At 37.9% G+C, this 17,339-nt stretch overlaps 2 protein-coding genes across 5 annotated transcripts in view; one reads left to right on the forward strand and one right to left on the reverse strand.

The window, feature by feature from the left end:
- LOC143279938 (stathmin-3-like) overlaps nucleotides 1-6,721 on the reverse strand; it is a 14,653-nt gene extending 7,932 nt beyond the window's left edge. Inside the window, exons 1-3 of one of the 3 annotated variants that reach the window (XM_076584287.1) lie at nucleotides 2,828-2,946; nucleotides 2,461-2,523; nucleotides 723-833 (exon numbers count right to left, since the gene is read on the reverse strand). In XM_076584287.1, coding sequence (XP_076440402.1) covers nucleotides 723-833; nucleotides 2,461-2,470 — 121 coding nt within the window. In that variant the 5' untranslated portion in view covers nucleotides 2,471-2,523; nucleotides 2,828-2,946. Of the gene's footprint in view, nucleotides 1-722; nucleotides 834-2,460; nucleotides 2,524-2,827; nucleotides 2,947-6,644 lie in introns of those variants that run through there. The other 2 variants (XM_076584288.1, XM_076584289.1) reach the window with 2 other exon arrangements.
- Nucleotides 6,722-6,930: 209 nt separating this feature from the next.
- Nucleotides 6,931-17,339, forward strand: part of LOC143280544 (regulator of telomere elongation helicase 1 homolog) — a 49,603-nt gene continuing 39,194 nt past the window's right edge. For both annotated transcript variants that reach the window (XM_076585234.1, XM_076585233.1), the window contains exons 1-8: nucleotides 6,931-7,004; nucleotides 10,215-10,342; nucleotides 11,174-11,411; nucleotides 12,843-12,930; nucleotides 14,655-14,736; nucleotides 15,239-15,299; nucleotides 16,210-16,294; nucleotides 16,771-16,855. In XM_076585234.1, the coding sequence (XP_076441349.1) occupies nucleotides 10,241-10,342; nucleotides 11,174-11,411; nucleotides 12,843-12,930; nucleotides 14,655-14,736; nucleotides 15,239-15,299; nucleotides 16,210-16,294; nucleotides 16,771-16,855 (741 nt within the window). In that variant the 5' untranslated portion in view covers nucleotides 6,931-7,004; nucleotides 10,215-10,240. The remainder of the gene's footprint in view (nucleotides 7,005-10,214; nucleotides 10,343-11,173; nucleotides 11,412-12,842; nucleotides 12,931-14,654; nucleotides 14,737-15,238; nucleotides 15,300-16,209; nucleotides 16,295-16,770; nucleotides 16,856-17,339) is intronic.

Consider the following 17,339-nt stretch of genomic DNA (forward strand, 5'->3'; position numbering starts at 1 on the left):
AGCAACAGAGGCAGCACCAAAAGCATTGCAGGCATGAGACGATTCTGCGTAATTACTGCAAACTGAATCCTCATAAAAGCGTACTGCATGATCATGCTGATCACAGGCAAAATTCTCCATACTGGTTTGTTATACAGTGCACTGCAATGCTACAATAGTAACGGCAACAGCCAAATCATCATTTAAAAAAAAAAAGAAAAAAAAAGGGGGAAAAAAAAAGAAGAGAGACAAAATAAGGATGCAATTCATTCATATCATTAGTTGTTAGATGTGATTCTGTCCCCTTCACAGCTTATATATGTATCTAAAAAAGAAAAAGAAAAAAAAAAGAAAAAAAAGAAAAGAAAAAAAAAAAAAAACCCCAAAAAAAAACAAACAAAAAAAAACAAAAGAGCCAGTGAGACTGAGACAAAGCAGCTTCAAATTATTCAATAAAGAAAACCATGCTGCTACCATGAATACGACCTCTGCTGGATACATCACTGAACGGACGCAAAAAGTGAAATCTAAAAAATAGAAAATACGGAACAATCAGAAAACAATAAACATTCATTAAAATGAATCAAATGCATTTCACAACACAAGGAATCACATCTATCTGAAATGAACAACTTATACACTCCTACATAGGGCAGGTATTGGGGAAATGAATGAAAAACAACAACAACAACAACAAACACAAATCACACATGAAATACAACCACATATTTCCACCTATTTACCTTTTCCTTTCCACACCACCATAGCATCATATCGACCCTGGTTTGGGTGGACTTTGCGAGGCTTTTGCGATTTGTTTTCTCGCATACACATAAATGTGAACCAATTGCACACTATCCCCGCAGCATTGACAGAAAAGACAGTTTCATGAAAATTAATTCAAATGTGCACATTTTCTTTCTTTTTTTTTTTAAATGACAGACACCATGTCAGTGCACAATGACAATTTGATTCAAAAGACAAATGACATATTATTATAATATATATATATATATATATATATATACACAGAGTATGGTACTTTATTTAGCAGACCTAAAATGAAAAAATAAATCTTTGAAATCTCTTAGTTAATGGAGAGAAAGGAGCACTGATTTTTGTATTTAAAAAAAAAAAGAAAAAAAGAAAAAAGAAAGAAAAAAAATGACCGAAAGAATACTAATCAGAGAGAAGTGAACCTGTACTGTGTACATAGAGATATATCAATGGCAATAGGTACCAAAATATCAATGAACCCATTTGTGTGAGTGCTTGTGTATGCGTAAGTCATGTGATCCACGTAAAAATGTTTATGTAATCAACATTATCTTTTGGAAGCAAGAATGAAGAATATAGGAACTTAAAAACAAAAAACAAAACCCATAAAAAAGACAGGTAATGAGGCCATGATGTTACAATTCCCAAGCATTTGGCAGAAATAAACTGTCAATGAAATTTATTCAGAAGTTATTGCTCACACTGCCCATCCAGTCAGTTTGACGAAATATAACTGTCAATGAAATTTATTCAAAATGTTATTGCTCACACTACCGATCTAGTCAATTATATTCAGTTCAAAGCCTGAAGAGTGAAATGAACTGTCCACCATTTATCATTCAACTTCCAAAATACTTTAACAATTTTCATTTTCTGCCAAAAGGAATGTGAAATTACTGAAAATAGGAAATGGAAACAGGTACAATGACAACAGACTGCCCTCTCAGTCTCAGCTGAAGATATTAATCCTGTTACACAGCTAATCCACATGACCATGAGATCAGCTATCAGATGAGTCACACTCATACTGCCTCCTGTCAAAGGGGGTGGGTGACACTGTCCAGATAACCACCAGAGCCCTTACAGCTCTCCTGTTGTGCAAGGCAGAGATCAATACTGAGTTGGCACCAACAGCAGTTTTGCTGTGTGTCTGGCTGGCCTGACATCCATTACTTAGCAGTTGAGACAGAAACTGCATGCTGGGCATTCACATTACAATCTAGGGTGTACTTTCTCAAGGACGTTGGCTATTGCCATGCTCCTGTAATCTATACATTCAATAATTCATACTTGATTAACAGTGATACAGGTGACTTTTGTTCTAACTGGCCTAAGAATGGGCGCATACTAGCATTACAACTGCATACATGTCATATCTATTTTCATAATCAATAATGCAGAAAATGTATATTTCATCAGTCACAATCATACTGACAATAAAAAAAAAATTCACTGCACAAATTCTATTGACAAATCAGTACTGGTTGAGAGAGAGAGAAAGAGAGAGAGAGAGAGAGTTTGGCTCACAACTACAACTGCTAATCTTAACAAGGATATTATTACAACTATAAACACTAAATTCAGTGTGAGTAAATAACAGCGAATGGCAATGATTTTATATTTTAGACACCCACTAGAATAATAATAATATAAAATTAAAAAAATAAAAAAGAAAAAAGAAAAGAAAAGGAACAAGCTTCTCACCTGCAGACATTGTGTCTCTGACGTCTCAGTTCCACCGGTTAATAAAGATTTGGATACAGTTTTCTGAAAAACAAATAACATATTCAATCATTTTAAATCCATTGTTTCAAACCATTCTGTCTGTGCACATCTGCTTCAACCAAGACTGACCAAAAATATTTCATAGCCTAACAGTTTATGCCGGCTGTAAGTTGCGCTCTTGCAAGACCTGTCTAGACTAAATTATGAAGAGCATTTTACCCCCTGCTTCGCATTTCCACAGACCAGTTTCCGCAAAAACATCACTCTTCCTGAAAACAGTTGATGGCTATTGCTGGCACCAGCTATGCACAACCTGCAGGAACGCATGCAACAGTTAATTACTCACTTGTTCATTTAGAACCAGAAGGTCCGAGGGGTGCTGTCTGGCATGGGCTGAGAGGAAAGACAGAGTGCTGGCAGATACAGAGGTGACCAGTCTCTCCTCAGCGTAGGCCAGTCAGAACTGACTCACAGCCAGGGTTATCATTATGATAATTCATGGCAATCCCATGTCTCAGGCCATTTGCTGACCAACAATCCAAACCAACAGTCAATCTTCTACTATTTTTATTGCCAAAATAACTCTAAAAGGAAAATATGGGGAGGTAAATGTTGAATTATTTTTTTTCACCACTCTGCATTGATTATCTATTGATCTATTTGGTGCTGAGCACACATGGGATGAAAGGGGTAAGTGTGGTGGCAGTGAAGGGAAGGCTGCAGTGTGAGTGGGATGCTAATGAGTCATGTGCCTGGGAAGGACAGGACAGATCAATACTCTCTCCCTGCAGTCTTGCTAGGCCCATGGTTCAGTGCCAGGGCTGGTCTCCCAGTCCCATTCCTACACAGCAAAGTCCTAGCTGCGTAGGGCAGATTGTTTTTGGCAATTTGATATTCTGTATTTGAGAGAGAGAGAGACAGACACACAGACAGAGAGAGAGAGAGAGAGAGAGAGAGAGAGAGAGAGAGAGAGAGAGAGATGCAATCTTTTTTTTTATTTCATGATAGTAAGCATTTATAACTCATTTACTGTTTTTCTACATCCAGCCCCCCCCCCCCCCCCCCCCCCCCCCCCCCCCCCCCCCAAAAGAAAACAACCCCAACAAACAATAAAAACTACCAAACACACACACAAATACTGTCTATACATATAAAAGACATACAAATGACAAATGAAAACATCACATAACCTAATTAAGTATGATACATGTATACTATTGCTGAAATGGATTACATGAAAAAGGAAGAGAGAGAGAGAGAAAAAGAGAGAGAGAGAGAGAGAGAGAGAGAGAGAGAGAGAGAGAGAGCAAACAAAATTCTATTTCAAGAGGGTAAGAGAATAAGCACTATTGCTTTTTTTTTTCTTTTTTTTTTAACATCTGGGCCTCTGCGTAAAAAAAAAAAGAAAGAAAAAAAAAGGAAAAAAAAAAAAGAGCTTGCATTTCCATGTTAAAAACTAAAAAAGTCTTGTGATTTTGATATTGCGCAGAAAGTAACTGTCCAAATCGTTTAAGAATCAGTTGCTTTTAACTCTGACCTTGGTAAAAAAAAAAAAAAAAAAAGAAAAAAAAAAAAGGTCCAGGTATGAGCAGAAATTAACATTCCGTCTTGGAACTGGCAAACTTGTACTGGGATTCATAATTTCTAGGCAACTAGTAGTACAGTAGCACAGTGAACAAGCACATATTATGAAACATGATGAATCTCTTTTCTTTATTATTGAATATAAATTCACTGAAAATTGTTTTCACATTGATCTTGTTTCAAGGTCAAAAGTTGTTTTTAAAAGTTTTGCTCATTTCTCTAAAACTGATCTGAAGATTGGGACACCTTAGAACTCTTTTTTATTTAGTTTATTATCATACTAAAGTCAAGGTCACAGTTTAGTTTATTTTGGCCTTTATTTGACATTTTTCCATGTCTGTATCCTTGAACTTGGTCCACTGACCTTATTTAAATGAAAGTTTTAGCTCTCTGTTCAAATTTTGAAAACAATCTCTCTCGCATTATAAGTCTAGAAGGTGTGACCTTGTCATTAACAATGTTATGACCTTGACTTTCAACACAGAACGGGTTCGTGAGTACTTGTTTCAAAATACCGAAAAACCAACCAGTGTCACCGACATGATGTTGTTTCCAAACGTGGCCAAACCCATTTCTCAGTTTCAGTAGCTCAAGGAGGCATCACTGCATTCGGACAAATCCATACACTACACCACATCTGCTAAGCAGATGCCTGACCAGCAGCATAACCCAACATGCTTAGTCAGGCCCTGATGGATAACCCCCCCCAAAAAAAAAACAAACTATCAATAAATTAGTAAACAAATACATAAAACCACACACACACATTCCCATGTATCACAGATCCCACAACACACACATCTTCATTCCCCATCTTACACAATACTGACACACACTCATTCCTACTTTTTACAGCTCACATGGCACACACTGACACATGCACACACACACATTGCTAAATGTTCTGCAGCTCCCACAATAGACAGACATAAACCCCCAACCCCACACACATTAAGTTATGCACCAGTGGCCAGTAAATTTAAGAATCAAGTCTGATGAAAAGTGGATGTTAGACTGGAGCTCTGAATGTGGAATATTTCTATTCTAATTTTGTGACTTTGACCTCTGTGCTTGAATTTCAAAACAGACCATGCTCATACCACAGCTGGTTATAATACATCTAGTTTAACGAAATCTGGTCATGAGATGTGAGCTTTACAATGCCTGCAAGCTTGTTCTTCTAATTTGCTCTGATGACCTTGACCTTTGAACCTGCGAACCATGGAAATACCTGAAATGGGCTGAACTCACCCTGTTAGGGGGAAAAAAAAAAAAAAAAGGAAAAGAGAGGAAAAATAGTGATTTCCATGTGGCCTTGGCTGAAGGTAAAAATATTTCAAATCAAGAACTATGATGATATATCTGGCCTTTTCATCATTTACTTCTCAAGACCATGTCAGCATTTGTTTTCTCTACCCTTGCAAAGAAAATTATTTTTCTTTCAAAAACAAATTATACAGTATCTTCAAAGAAGCTGGACATCTATTTGGAGTCTTTAAGTGTGACCTTGAATGATTTTTACTTGTCATCAAGATATTTCTTTTCTGTCATAATTCATTATTAAAAAAAAAAATGAAGAAAAAAGTGCAACAATCTTGATCTGCTTTTCTTCAAGATCAGGTCAAAATGCAGAAAATATGTCTAGGTAAATGTTTTTGTTGACACTTTTTTCAGTCTTTGTAACCAGCACTGAAGAAATTAGAATTATCTTGGTGCTCATGAACTTAATCTGGAAAATGGTATAAGACCTGTACTGTAGTGTTTTGCAGGTTAGTGAATTTCAAAATCATGTATCACTATATCAGGTTAGATCAAAATCAAATATATATATAAATATAAATATTAAAAATCTGCATGTTCACCTTTCTTGGTGAATATTCTTTATCAGTTGACTAAACCTTTAAAATTATAATCCTAGTAGCAGATGTGTTGCAGTGTAAATATATATATATATATATATATATAATATGGATGTGTCCAAACCCAGTGATTCCTCCATGAGCAACTGAACTTAAAAGTTCTGAACTTGACATTATAATCATGTTGAAACCCCATGGCCCCTTTCACAGATTTCACTTCACATACCCATGGCCTGATGGAAAAATGAAGAGTCAAACATTTCCTTGAATCTGGGCTTATCTATTCATTACGATTTTTTCTTTAGCGTGTTCGTAATCTCAAGTGATACTTTGGCTCCATGTCACTATCAGTGTCACTATCAGTATCACAATGTCCCTCAAATTTCATATCCATCACCATAGTTTTACTGTTATAGCACAAACAATAATGATAAAATATTTGAGTGTAAACAGCACAAGTAGACCTTTAAGGTAGCACACAGTACCAGGATGCAAAAATAGGACTTTACCCAGTTGTCACAAAACAAAGGACACTTTAGGGAAAAAAAAAAAAAAAAAAAAAAATCACACAAAGAAAAAACCGTTGTTTTTGATGATAGCTGAGCTGGTATCAAAAATCCTACTGTTTGTGTAAAAGATGGTTTGCAGGAATCAAATGAACTAAAGAAGCGATAGGCACATGATAAATGAATTTGCAGTCAATTATCAATTCGCACTTACGGCTATAAAGTGTTATCCGCGTTACGTTACTTTGTAGTTCTTTTTTCAGATGACAAAAAATCCGCGCGCACGTTGGCGATGTTAAAATGGTTTGACTGTGATTGGTCGATATTATTTTGTGGATACATTCATAAACTATACTCTTTTGAAATCGCACTGAAGTTTTCATTGTGTCGGCAGATATTCAATATTTGTAAAAAAAAAAAAAAAAAAAAAAAAAAATCGCAATACATTATTGCTGCAGTCGACCGGAAATTTAGACTCATCAAAGTCAAGATGGCGCGAATTGTGAAAGAAGGCAGCTGACTCCTATCACAGTCGTACCCAACTGTGTTGTTCTGCGGCACGTCTATATCGTTGGTGCTGTATCATTTGTACTACGTGTATTATGTCAAACGACTTGAGTAAACTAATAATTTGGGAGTTCAGTTATGTGGAAATTGGAAAGATTGTACTTGAATGCATTTTGGGGGCTTAAAAACGATTTGCAGTTTCACACAAAAGCACAAGGCACACATTTCATGACGCAAAGTCCAGTTCTGTCCTTTTAGTGAGTCGGGTAAAGTCCCTTTCTCTATCATTTCATCACATTGAGAATCTCTTCCTTATGTTTCCCCCTGGATTTAACTTCTCTCGCTTGATGTTATTCACCAACAATCAACAAATCACACACACACACACACACACACACACACACACACATATCACTATATACCGACAGTACACATTTGCACACACATACTGACGTGTGACATACAGTGACAATAATGACTATTAAACATGCAGTATACATTCTTGTTCATCACATCATCCCATCTCATCGCTACCTGTTGCCACATCTGGGACAAAGGCCACCAGAAAAATTGTACTCTCCATCCATCCCCGTCCTTTGCCAGTTGCTGCAACTTTCCTCAACTGTGGCCCGTCTTTATCTGCCTTAAGCTCACAGCACCTTGTATTTCTAAGCTAGCCTCTTTTCCATCCCCCCACAGGTTCCAGGTGAGGGCTTGCCTCGTGATGCTGGATGGAAGTTTGTGGAACATGTGGCCAGTCGATCTCGTGTCTTGGAGGATCTCTTTTTTTGCAGGCTGCTGTCTTGTTTGTTCCCACACTTTTTCATTATTGATTTTAGTCTAGCCATTGAATCTGAAGAATCCCTCTGAGGCAGGTGCCAATGAAAGTCTGTTCTCTTCATGGTGGTGTGGTTCTCTAGGTCTCTGCTCCATACAGTTGGCTAGCAGAGTAGGTCAGGTTTCACTACAGTGTTAAGATCCTGATCCTGATCCTGAACTTGATGTTAGATATGTGATCTCTGGATCCCCACTCATTTTCCAACTGATGGAATGCCGCCCATGTCTTGCCAATGGAGGTTCTGATATCAATTTTAATAGTATTTATATAACATGAATGTTGTGCAGAGACAATTAAAGTGCTTACACACCAGTTATTCACACGCATGCATAACTAATTCACAGACACAAAAAACAGAAAGCTAGAGAAATTGCAGTCTGTAGACAAGGATGAGGCAGGGGAAAGAGAGGCAGGGAGGGGAGGGGGACACTATTTTGGGAAGAGGTGGCGTGGATTTTAAGGCCAGACATGACAGAGCTGAGTGCAGAGACTGGATGAAGTGAAAAACCCCCATTCCAAATGCTAATTCCAGAGATGGGGAAAGAGCCTGGCAGCTGACTGGGGAGTGTCTGTATCTGGGAACACTAACACAGAGTGGATTCAAAGCTGATCATAGCAAAATGGGATGTGGAGGTGAAGGCAGCTACAGAGATAGGAAGCGGCAGATTTGTCAATGTATTTATGACAGAGTGCTGATCTTTTTCGTCATTCTGTGTGAGAAAGGGAGCCAATGGAGATGTTGCAGGAGAGGAGTGATTTGCTTAGATTTTTTTCTTTTGGAGGACAAGTCAGGCTGCAGAGTTATGTATGCGCTGAAGGGAGGGAATGGATGGAGCAAGCAAACCAGACAATAGAGATTTACAGTATTTGAAGCGAGAGAAAGAGAAATTATGAATATGTCAGTGGACAGGTATAATTTTCAGATCATTTGGCAAATGGAATTGATGTGTTGTTATCAACAGTAGCAGGATTGACAGGTTTGAATGATGAATTTTACATGGACAGTGTGTTGTCAAGATCATCGTTCTTGAGTGAGTTGGAAAGAGGGATGGATGTACTGCTAAGTTTGATTTCGTCAGTTGTGATGGAAGAGAGTTTTTGTTTGGTTCCTATTCTGAGCATTCCTTCTGTTTTGTCCGCATTCAGTTGTAACTTATTAAGAGCCATCCAGTTCTTAATGTCCAGGAAGCAGTTGGATGTTTCTTGCAAGAGAGAGTACAATTTTTCAGTGGTATCAGTTTTCTGAAGTTGAGTGTCACTGGCATAATAATTATGAGACATTAGGGTGGTTGGTAATCTCAGTGAGGGGAGCAGTGTACATTGTGAAGGGCTCGGGGCCTAAAACAGATACTTGTGGGATTTTGGGATTTTAGCAGGTTCAGACTGGCAATTGCCAGCTGTAACAGACTGGAATCAGTTGGTGAGATATGATTTGAACCAGCTGAGAGCAGTGCTGTTGATACCCTGCTTGTTGATGCTGCTGCCAAGGTATACAGTTACATGTGAGACTCTCCTAGCACCTTGCCTTCCAGCATGATGTGTGTTGACTAACTTACGTTTGATGTGTTGACCTTGAGAATCTTGCTCTTCCCTCTATGGATGTTGATGCTCAGGCAAGCTGAAGTCACTGCAACAGTTCTTGTCTTTTCCTGCATTTGTATTTGGGTGTAGAAGAGAAGGGTCGGATGGTTTGCAAAGTCACAGTCACCCACCTGTGTCCAAAGTGCCCACTGGATGCCATTTTGCTTCTGTGCTGTGGAGGTTTTCATTACTCACTCGGTCTGTTGCAAGAAGGAACAGAAAGGAAGACAGTAAGCATCCTTGCCTCACTCCTGTCATTATCACATCATGTACTTCCCAACATCCCAAGGCACCATTCTGGGCCCTTTGCTCTTTCTGTGTCATAACATGGACCTTCCATCTGCAGTGAAATCACAAATCTGTGCAATTATTTGCAGACAACTGCTTGCTGTATCGCCAGATCAAGACCAATGAGTACAGTATCACTCTCCAGGATGACCTTCATCAATCTGGAAAATGGGCACTAGATTGGTGCATGAAGTTAATTGTAAAAAAAAAAAAAAAAAGCTACATTATAGTCGTATTACCAGGGAAGAAAAGGACATGTGTGAACTCACCCAGGGATGACAGAATCTGATGTTCTCAAATACATATCCATGTTGTAGATACCACCAAGAATGTCAACATTATCTTGGCTTCCTCAGCTGGGAGATGGAATCTCTAATCCTGTTCAAGAACCAAGTTCACAGCTTTCTACAGTAATTGACAGTCTTTAATAGTTTCTTCAGTCAAGCTAAATAATTAGACCAATAAAATACCAATGATTTTCTTCCCTTAAGTACGATTAGTACTTGGGTGTCCTTCAATTAATAGTAGTTTTAATATGTTGTTTTTATTTGTCTCTCCTTTCGTTTTCAGGGTGGATCAAGGCAAATCAAATCAACATGTCACTTCTTGATATAAAGGGGGTCAGAGTGACCTTTCCTTTCCAGCCCTATCCGTGCCAAGTCACCTACATGGAAAAGGTTTTGCAGTGTTTGCAAAAGGTCAGTCTTCTACTATTACTTCTGCTCTATCATTATTCATGAGGTTTCAAAAGGGAGAGTGCATCTGTTGAGAGTGCATCCGCAAGAGGGGAAACAATGATTTTGTTTGGGTGTAGAGTGAGAGAGAGGGTGGTGGGGATATGTGAAAACAATTGACTTAGAATACCATTTACTTAGGTTTTTTTCCCCCAGCAGTTTACTTCCCCCTGTTGCTTTACCTGTACTGTTAAGTGGTGGTTTTATGAACATATTTGTACTTATATTTTATAATGTTAATTAAGAAAGAGATAGATTTAATTAAAAAGTGAATATCCTAAGACCTACTTTATATTTACAGGTAAACTATGATACACACAGAGCTTGGGCTGGGTGAATTGAATTTGTCTTTATGTTTCCTGTCTCTTTTCCAAGGAAGGGCACAGGAAAAAGAGTCAGAATAAGATATATAACTGTTGTTTTTTTTGTGTGTGTGTAATGATTTTAGATAGTAGAGTGGCAACTCTATCCCTTCACAACTTTACAACTTCAAGTCAATGCTGCTTATGCTACCATTTCAGCGAGCGCACAGGTAAATAAAAGGTGCATAGAAGAAACCAACACTTCCTCATATAGGAAGCGCCGGGTCTGTCCTTGCACTGATCATTTGACATGTGCACACAGCAGCAATGACAGAAGAAATGATTATGCAAACACAAATTACTTAATTAGTGTTTATTCAAGACTGGCACAGCCATTTAATCCTGAATAAGCTATACAGAATATATGGACAATACAGAACTAAATGTATTAACTGACAGTGATATCACTTTCCTTTTTTTTTTTTTTCTTCAGGAAGAAAACGGGGTTCTGGAGAGTCCTACAGGTACAGGAAAGACCCTGTGCTTGCTGTGCTCCTCCCTGGCCTGGCTGGAGAGCCGGAAAGCCCAGGTGGAGCTGAGTCGGCAGGCTGGGGCCGCCGCCATCATGGCTGAGGCTGGCAAGGAGAACCTGGAACAGAGCGCTCTGGCCGCCATCGCTGCCAGCCTGCAGAGGTCCACAGGCTCTGCCTCTTGGGGGTCCAATGAGTTTGGTTAGACATTATTATAGTGTTGTAACTTACACGTTAACTTCCAGAAAAGTTAACTCCTTCAAAGAAGGTGAACTGAAGGTTCAATTGTGGTTGTTTACAGTTGACAGGAGCTGAGGAATTCTCCTCTTTTAGCTCTTTGCGCATGTCACGAAAGCCACACCGAGCACCCTTTGTATAAAGCATAGTCTGCTATGTTATTCTGACAATGTATCATCACAGTTATATTGGTTAGACATTTGTTTATTTATATAGATATTTATTGATTTGTTTTTTAATTTGTTTTTGTTTGTGTGTGTGATATAGTTTGTTTCTCAAACCAGTCTGTCATCTAGTCCCTGTTCCATTTTTGATATCATTATGAGACTCAGAATAAATGTTGCATGCTTTGGTCTAAATAATGCTGAATAAGAATAGGCGTCATTCTGGGATGAGAGGTGGAGGAGAAGGGAGGGAGAGGTGTGGAAAGAAGGTTGGGAGGGTGGGGAGAGAGAGAGAGAGAGAGACAGAAAGCAACACACTCTAGACAAGGTTCGTAGGGTCCTTTCAAGTCCTTAGGAATTGGATATTGGTCAAAAGGCCTTTTAAGTGCTTTGATTCAGCAAGTTGGTCCTTTTAACTCATCAGGAGGTCCTTTTAATTTTTGAAAGGTACTGTTAAGTCCTGTTTTATGAAGAGAAAGAGACTTGAGAACGAAACTGAAACACCTTCGACACCAAAACCGCAAGTTGCAAAGCGCGTTGAAAGATGCCGACGCGATCGTCTGAAACTCAGTACTTACTGTAGGAGGATACAGCCTATAGGCCTAGGCCCTAACAGTAGTGCGCTTTCTGCTCGGTGGCAGACGCGAAGCGTGGTACAGTGGCTGTGAGTCACGCCTGCTGCTGCTGCTTTGCTTAGGCCTAGCCTACAGTGACGTGAATTGCAAAGACTAAATACGACAGTCAAATGGGATTAGCTGTTCTTCCGTTTATGAGAGGTAAGTGTCTGCTGTTCTGCATGTCAAATAGATTGGGGTGTACTGTAAAGTCATGTCGGCAAAGGTCCTTTTAAACTGATCTGAGGTCCTTATAAAGTCCTTTAAAGGTCCTTTTTTGGCTTCATGCCCACCACCTGGGAACCCTGCTAGAGCAACAAAGTACACCCAGGTATGTGTAAGATACTTGTTGAACCATACTTATCAGAACAGCCCTTTATTATCAGAATATTCGGACAAAGAATTGTGAAAAGGTGAAACAGTCATCATAGGAAGGAAGACAAATTATGATGAAGAGAAAGATTTCCAGTGGTAGAGATAAGTTAGTGTCTGTGCCATTGTTCTGTTTAAAAGTTTACAAATAGACAAAGGAACTATTCTTTTTCCTTTAGTATCACATTACTTGGGGGGGAAAAAAGAAGATATATGTGCACACACTTGCATAAAATATGTTTCAGTTGTTCCAAAGATTATCTACGCTTCCAGAACTCACTCTCAGCTGTCACAGGCAGTGCAAGAACTGAAAAGAACAGCATACAATACAAGGTACAGTATTAATCAACTGCTAATAAACACCTTTTGCTTTTAATATTTGTGAACATATTAGTATTCAAATGACCAAAACACAAGACTGCAGATGCAGATTTGGTAAATGTAAATAAGCAAATAATTACTGTGTATAGCCAGACATGAAATATGTTTTACATTTCCTATTCTTGTGGTTGGATCACCTGTGCTGGATTTAACAGGTATGAAAATTACCAGAATTCAAAAATAAAGTTTAATTACACATACTTAAGTCCTTTCAGCTATGTGTGATGATGGAGTCTCCCGTTGGACTGATGGATGAGAAGGCAGGCAGGCTTATCTGTCGGTGTGTGTCCTCATATGGGAGAAGAGGCAGATTCTGGATGTGCAGCACTTCCCACAGGTGTTGCAAGGGAAAACGTCTCCAGACGTTGAACCCTGCTTCCTTCGCTGAGCAGGAAGCAGGAAGCATCAGCTGTGTGTACTTGCAGTTAAATGTACATCTTAATGGCTTTTCATAGGGGTAGGTGGGGGATAGGGGGGGGGGGGTAACAAAATAGCCCACAAAACAACTTTGGACTAATGTTTGTTATTGCTAGGTTGTACCATAGTATGCAGGTTTGTACATTGTTGATTCTTTATCTTAATATCATTAATCAGAGTAATATCATTTATGTTAATATCATTCCTTTTTTTTTTTTTTTTTTAGTCATGTATGATACAGGATTGTACATTCTACAAAGGAAAACATGGCAGTCAGCCATTTACACAACAAAAAAAAGGTGTAGATTTTTTTCCTTGTTAAAAGACATTTCATTCCCATGTCTAAATCATGCTGAGCTCAGTTGAAAATGAAAGTAGAATGTGACTCAGGGTTCGTCATTAACATTTTTTCACATGAGCGCCTGCGCTCTAGTTTCAGAATTTTGATGAGCGCAAACTGAAAACTAAGAGCGCACACTAAAAACATAGAGCAACAAGTCTCAAACATAAATTCATTTTCTCACCTTTAATTCTTGTTTACATCAATTCCTCTTCGATACTTGAGTCACTTAATCCATTCTCCTCACTCTCATTCTCACTTTCCGGCTTCTCAGTTTTCTGACGCTTTTGAAAGTTTGGCCTTCTCTTCCTTGGACCACACTTCACTAGGCCTACTTCCGGTTGAACTAACAAAACGTAAACAGACGGCTTTCAAACTTCGGTAAATGCAAAACGATCGCGCTTTTGACTCTTGTTTGTGATGGACAATGGAATAACAATTTAGATACAGTAGTGTATGCTTATGTCTTTTCAAAATCAAGAGCGCAAGCGCTCTGAGTCAAGGAATTTTCCAGAGCGCAATTTGTTTTTTCAGAGCGTTCCGCTCAGCGCTCCCGTTAGTGACGAACCCTGTGACTGTGTGAGTGTGTCTGTTCTTCAGTTTCACAGGTGACAAAAATCACTTTGCTTTGTTGTCACAGACGTTTTCCTTGGTACATAAAAATAAGTTTAATGACACATAAGTATAGAGAAGATACAGTGATCACTTGCTCAGTTAAACTGAATAATGTGCACTTGGAACTTTTGTGTTTTGATAAGTTAGTCAGTCCTTAAAACTGATCGAAAATACAGAGTTAGTGAAACTTCGCTTCATCTGTGAAAGTAGTATGAAAGTAGTATGTTAATTGACTGTCATTTGTTTTTATTGGACTTTTTGGTTGTTGTTTTCAACACTGATGAATGGAAGTTGAAAATTTCAGTGTGAAAACTGCCATCATTGGTTCTCGTGAACAACTCTGTGTTAACGAGCAGGTGAAGAAAGAGAAAAACAACAGTACTAAGGTGTGTAGACACAGCTTTTCTGTTATTTTTCATGTACAAATACGAGTCATTTGTTGAGAAACTGATGTTTTTCTGCTTCCACAAGATGTTTTTTTTTTTCATCCCCAATTATTTGTAATTTATAGACGAAAGGCTCAGAAGGTGATAAACAGATTTTGAAAGACGAACAATAAAGAAAAAGATATGATGGGAAGGTTGACACCAAAATATATATGATAAATTTTTATTAAAAAAGTGACATTTTTTTGATGTGTTGGACTGGATCAGATAATTTGAAAATAGTCTGATAAGGTGAAAAATTTGGCATGGAACTTGGGAAATTGAATGTATTTATAATGGATAGCACTCTTGTGAAATTAAAGAATTCTTTACAACTTAAAGATGGCTCTGTCAATAAGATCATAGACGCCTTCGTTTTTAAGGTTCCTGACGATTAACTGTAACTGGTTTAGTGTGCTTTGAGTATTGTATGTATATAATGTTGTTGTTGCATTTCTTTCAGGTTCATCTTTGTCGAGCAAAAGTGTCTGCTAGGAGATGCCACTACTACAATGTACTTGAAGGTAGGTTGAAAAGAAAAATCACTTGTTTCTGGACCATTTCCTTGCGATTGTCAACTTCCTTTGCTTCCTGCTGCAGAGCTGTGTGGGTTAATGCTTTTGTGTGCGTGTGTGTGTGTGTGTGTGTGTGTGTCATATGTCTCATTCTGTTCACGTTTTAGTCTGAAAAACATTTTAGTCACACACACTAACAGTATATATTTTGAATTAATTTCAAGGAGAAGAAACCTGACTGTGTACTTCTTATTTTTTTCTGTTTAGGTGTCTTTTTCTGGAAAGATAGCCACACATTTTAATGCAAGAATTTTGCCAGCTGTTTATACATATATATGTATATATATTTTTTTTCCTTTAATTTTTAAGAGCTCTTCAGTTTTATGATAATGGAAAAGTGTAAGGGCCCTAATGCTGAATTGGTTTTTGAACTGAGATGACCTGCTTCGGCTTAGATCGGTTTTGAAATTGCAGAATAACAGAAGATGATTGTAGGCTTGAAATTTGAAATATATTAATCAGTTTCCTTCCACAGATGATGTGCCATGTATATGATTTGTAAAAATATATGTGATATGTCATACTTTGGACATGTTGAAATTCAGTTAAGCTTCAGAAGTTTGATTTTCTACAGCAAGATGATGCGCCTTGTTAAGAATTGGTAAAAGTAATTCCAGGTTAAATTTCTACTAGTAAGTTGTTTTGATGACAGTGTGGAAGTTCCCATTATGAGCACAATCAGTCAACATAGTGTATTAGTATTCTTCTATTTGAAAAATAATCATTGGGAAGATAAAATGCCACATGTATTTTGACTCCAGAGAGAAGTCTGCTGCACTCTGAATCATCACCAGTGGGTCATTAAACTGCTTTTGATTGTGCATGCTCGGAGCAAACTTGTATGCTGTGTTGTTTCCAGACTTGAAGCGCAATACTGAAGCTCGTCAGATCGTGGGCAGTGTAACTGACATTGAAGATCTTGTGTCGCATGGATCAAAGAGCAAGTGAGTGAACTTCACAACTAACCCCCTTCCTCACAAAATAAAACAACAAACCAAATATACAGCAGCATTAAAAAACGTTTTTTTCTTTCAAAAAATAACTTTAGATTTTTTTTTTTGGTAAACACTTTGAATATTTATTGTCAGTAGTTGTTGCAGTGTCCAGTTAAGTGGATTGAAAATACAGTTATATGTTCACAGCATTTAACCAGTAACTAGATTAACAGGAATGAACACATGATGGGGAAAAGATAGGAAAGTTTAAAGTAATTAGTTTTAGGAATGATGAGAAATGTTGAAAACATAACGTGGAAGGTGTGTTAGATGAGGTTACTTTTTTGTTTTTATTTAATTTTTGTTTCCTCTTTATGATGGTGAAGAAAGAAGACTTTGTGTGTGTGTGTGTGTGTGAAAACAAGGGTAGTGGTGTTTGTGCCTAACAATTGGTCATGATTGTGTGTGTGTGTGTGTGTTTTCAGGATTTGCCCTTACTACCTTGCTCGAGAACTGAAATCAGATGCTGACATCATTTTTATGCCTTACAACTATCTGCTGGACCCAAAGGTGGAAAAGAGCTGGAATTAAAACATGTATATGACAGAATAAGAGTCACGTTTTTAATTGATAAGAATAATAATCTATGAAGTTTGTGTCTTGCCTTACTGTTTAAGTTTCAGAAGATCCATGACAATGAAAAACAAGTTTTAGAAAGAGAAGAAATGTGTATCTAAGAAGACATTTCCTTTGGTTGCCGTTTTCAAAAGTGTAGGAGAATCTGTAAATGAGTACTGTCTTATGTTTTTATTCACAAATGTGTACATGGTAAAGGTGCTGTCAGTGTACACAATAAGATAGCACAGAAATCACAGATACATTTCATATTTTTTTATACACATACTTTTGCACATCAGCAGGAAGAAAAAGCTATTAGGTATGGAATGACGTGTTAGATTAAAAGAAGATTTTAGCAAAAGTGTGTAGTTCTGTTTATCAAGAAATACTTGAATGTTGTTGGTGCTGATAATGGAAGAACCCAGTATTCTGATTT

This window comes from Babylonia areolata, chromosome 3 (assembly GCF_041734735.1).
Source record: "Babylonia areolata isolate BAREFJ2019XMU chromosome 3, ASM4173473v1, whole genome shotgun sequence".
Classification (NCBI taxonomy): domain Eukaryota; kingdom Metazoa; phylum Mollusca; class Gastropoda; order Neogastropoda; family Buccinidae; genus Babylonia; species Babylonia areolata.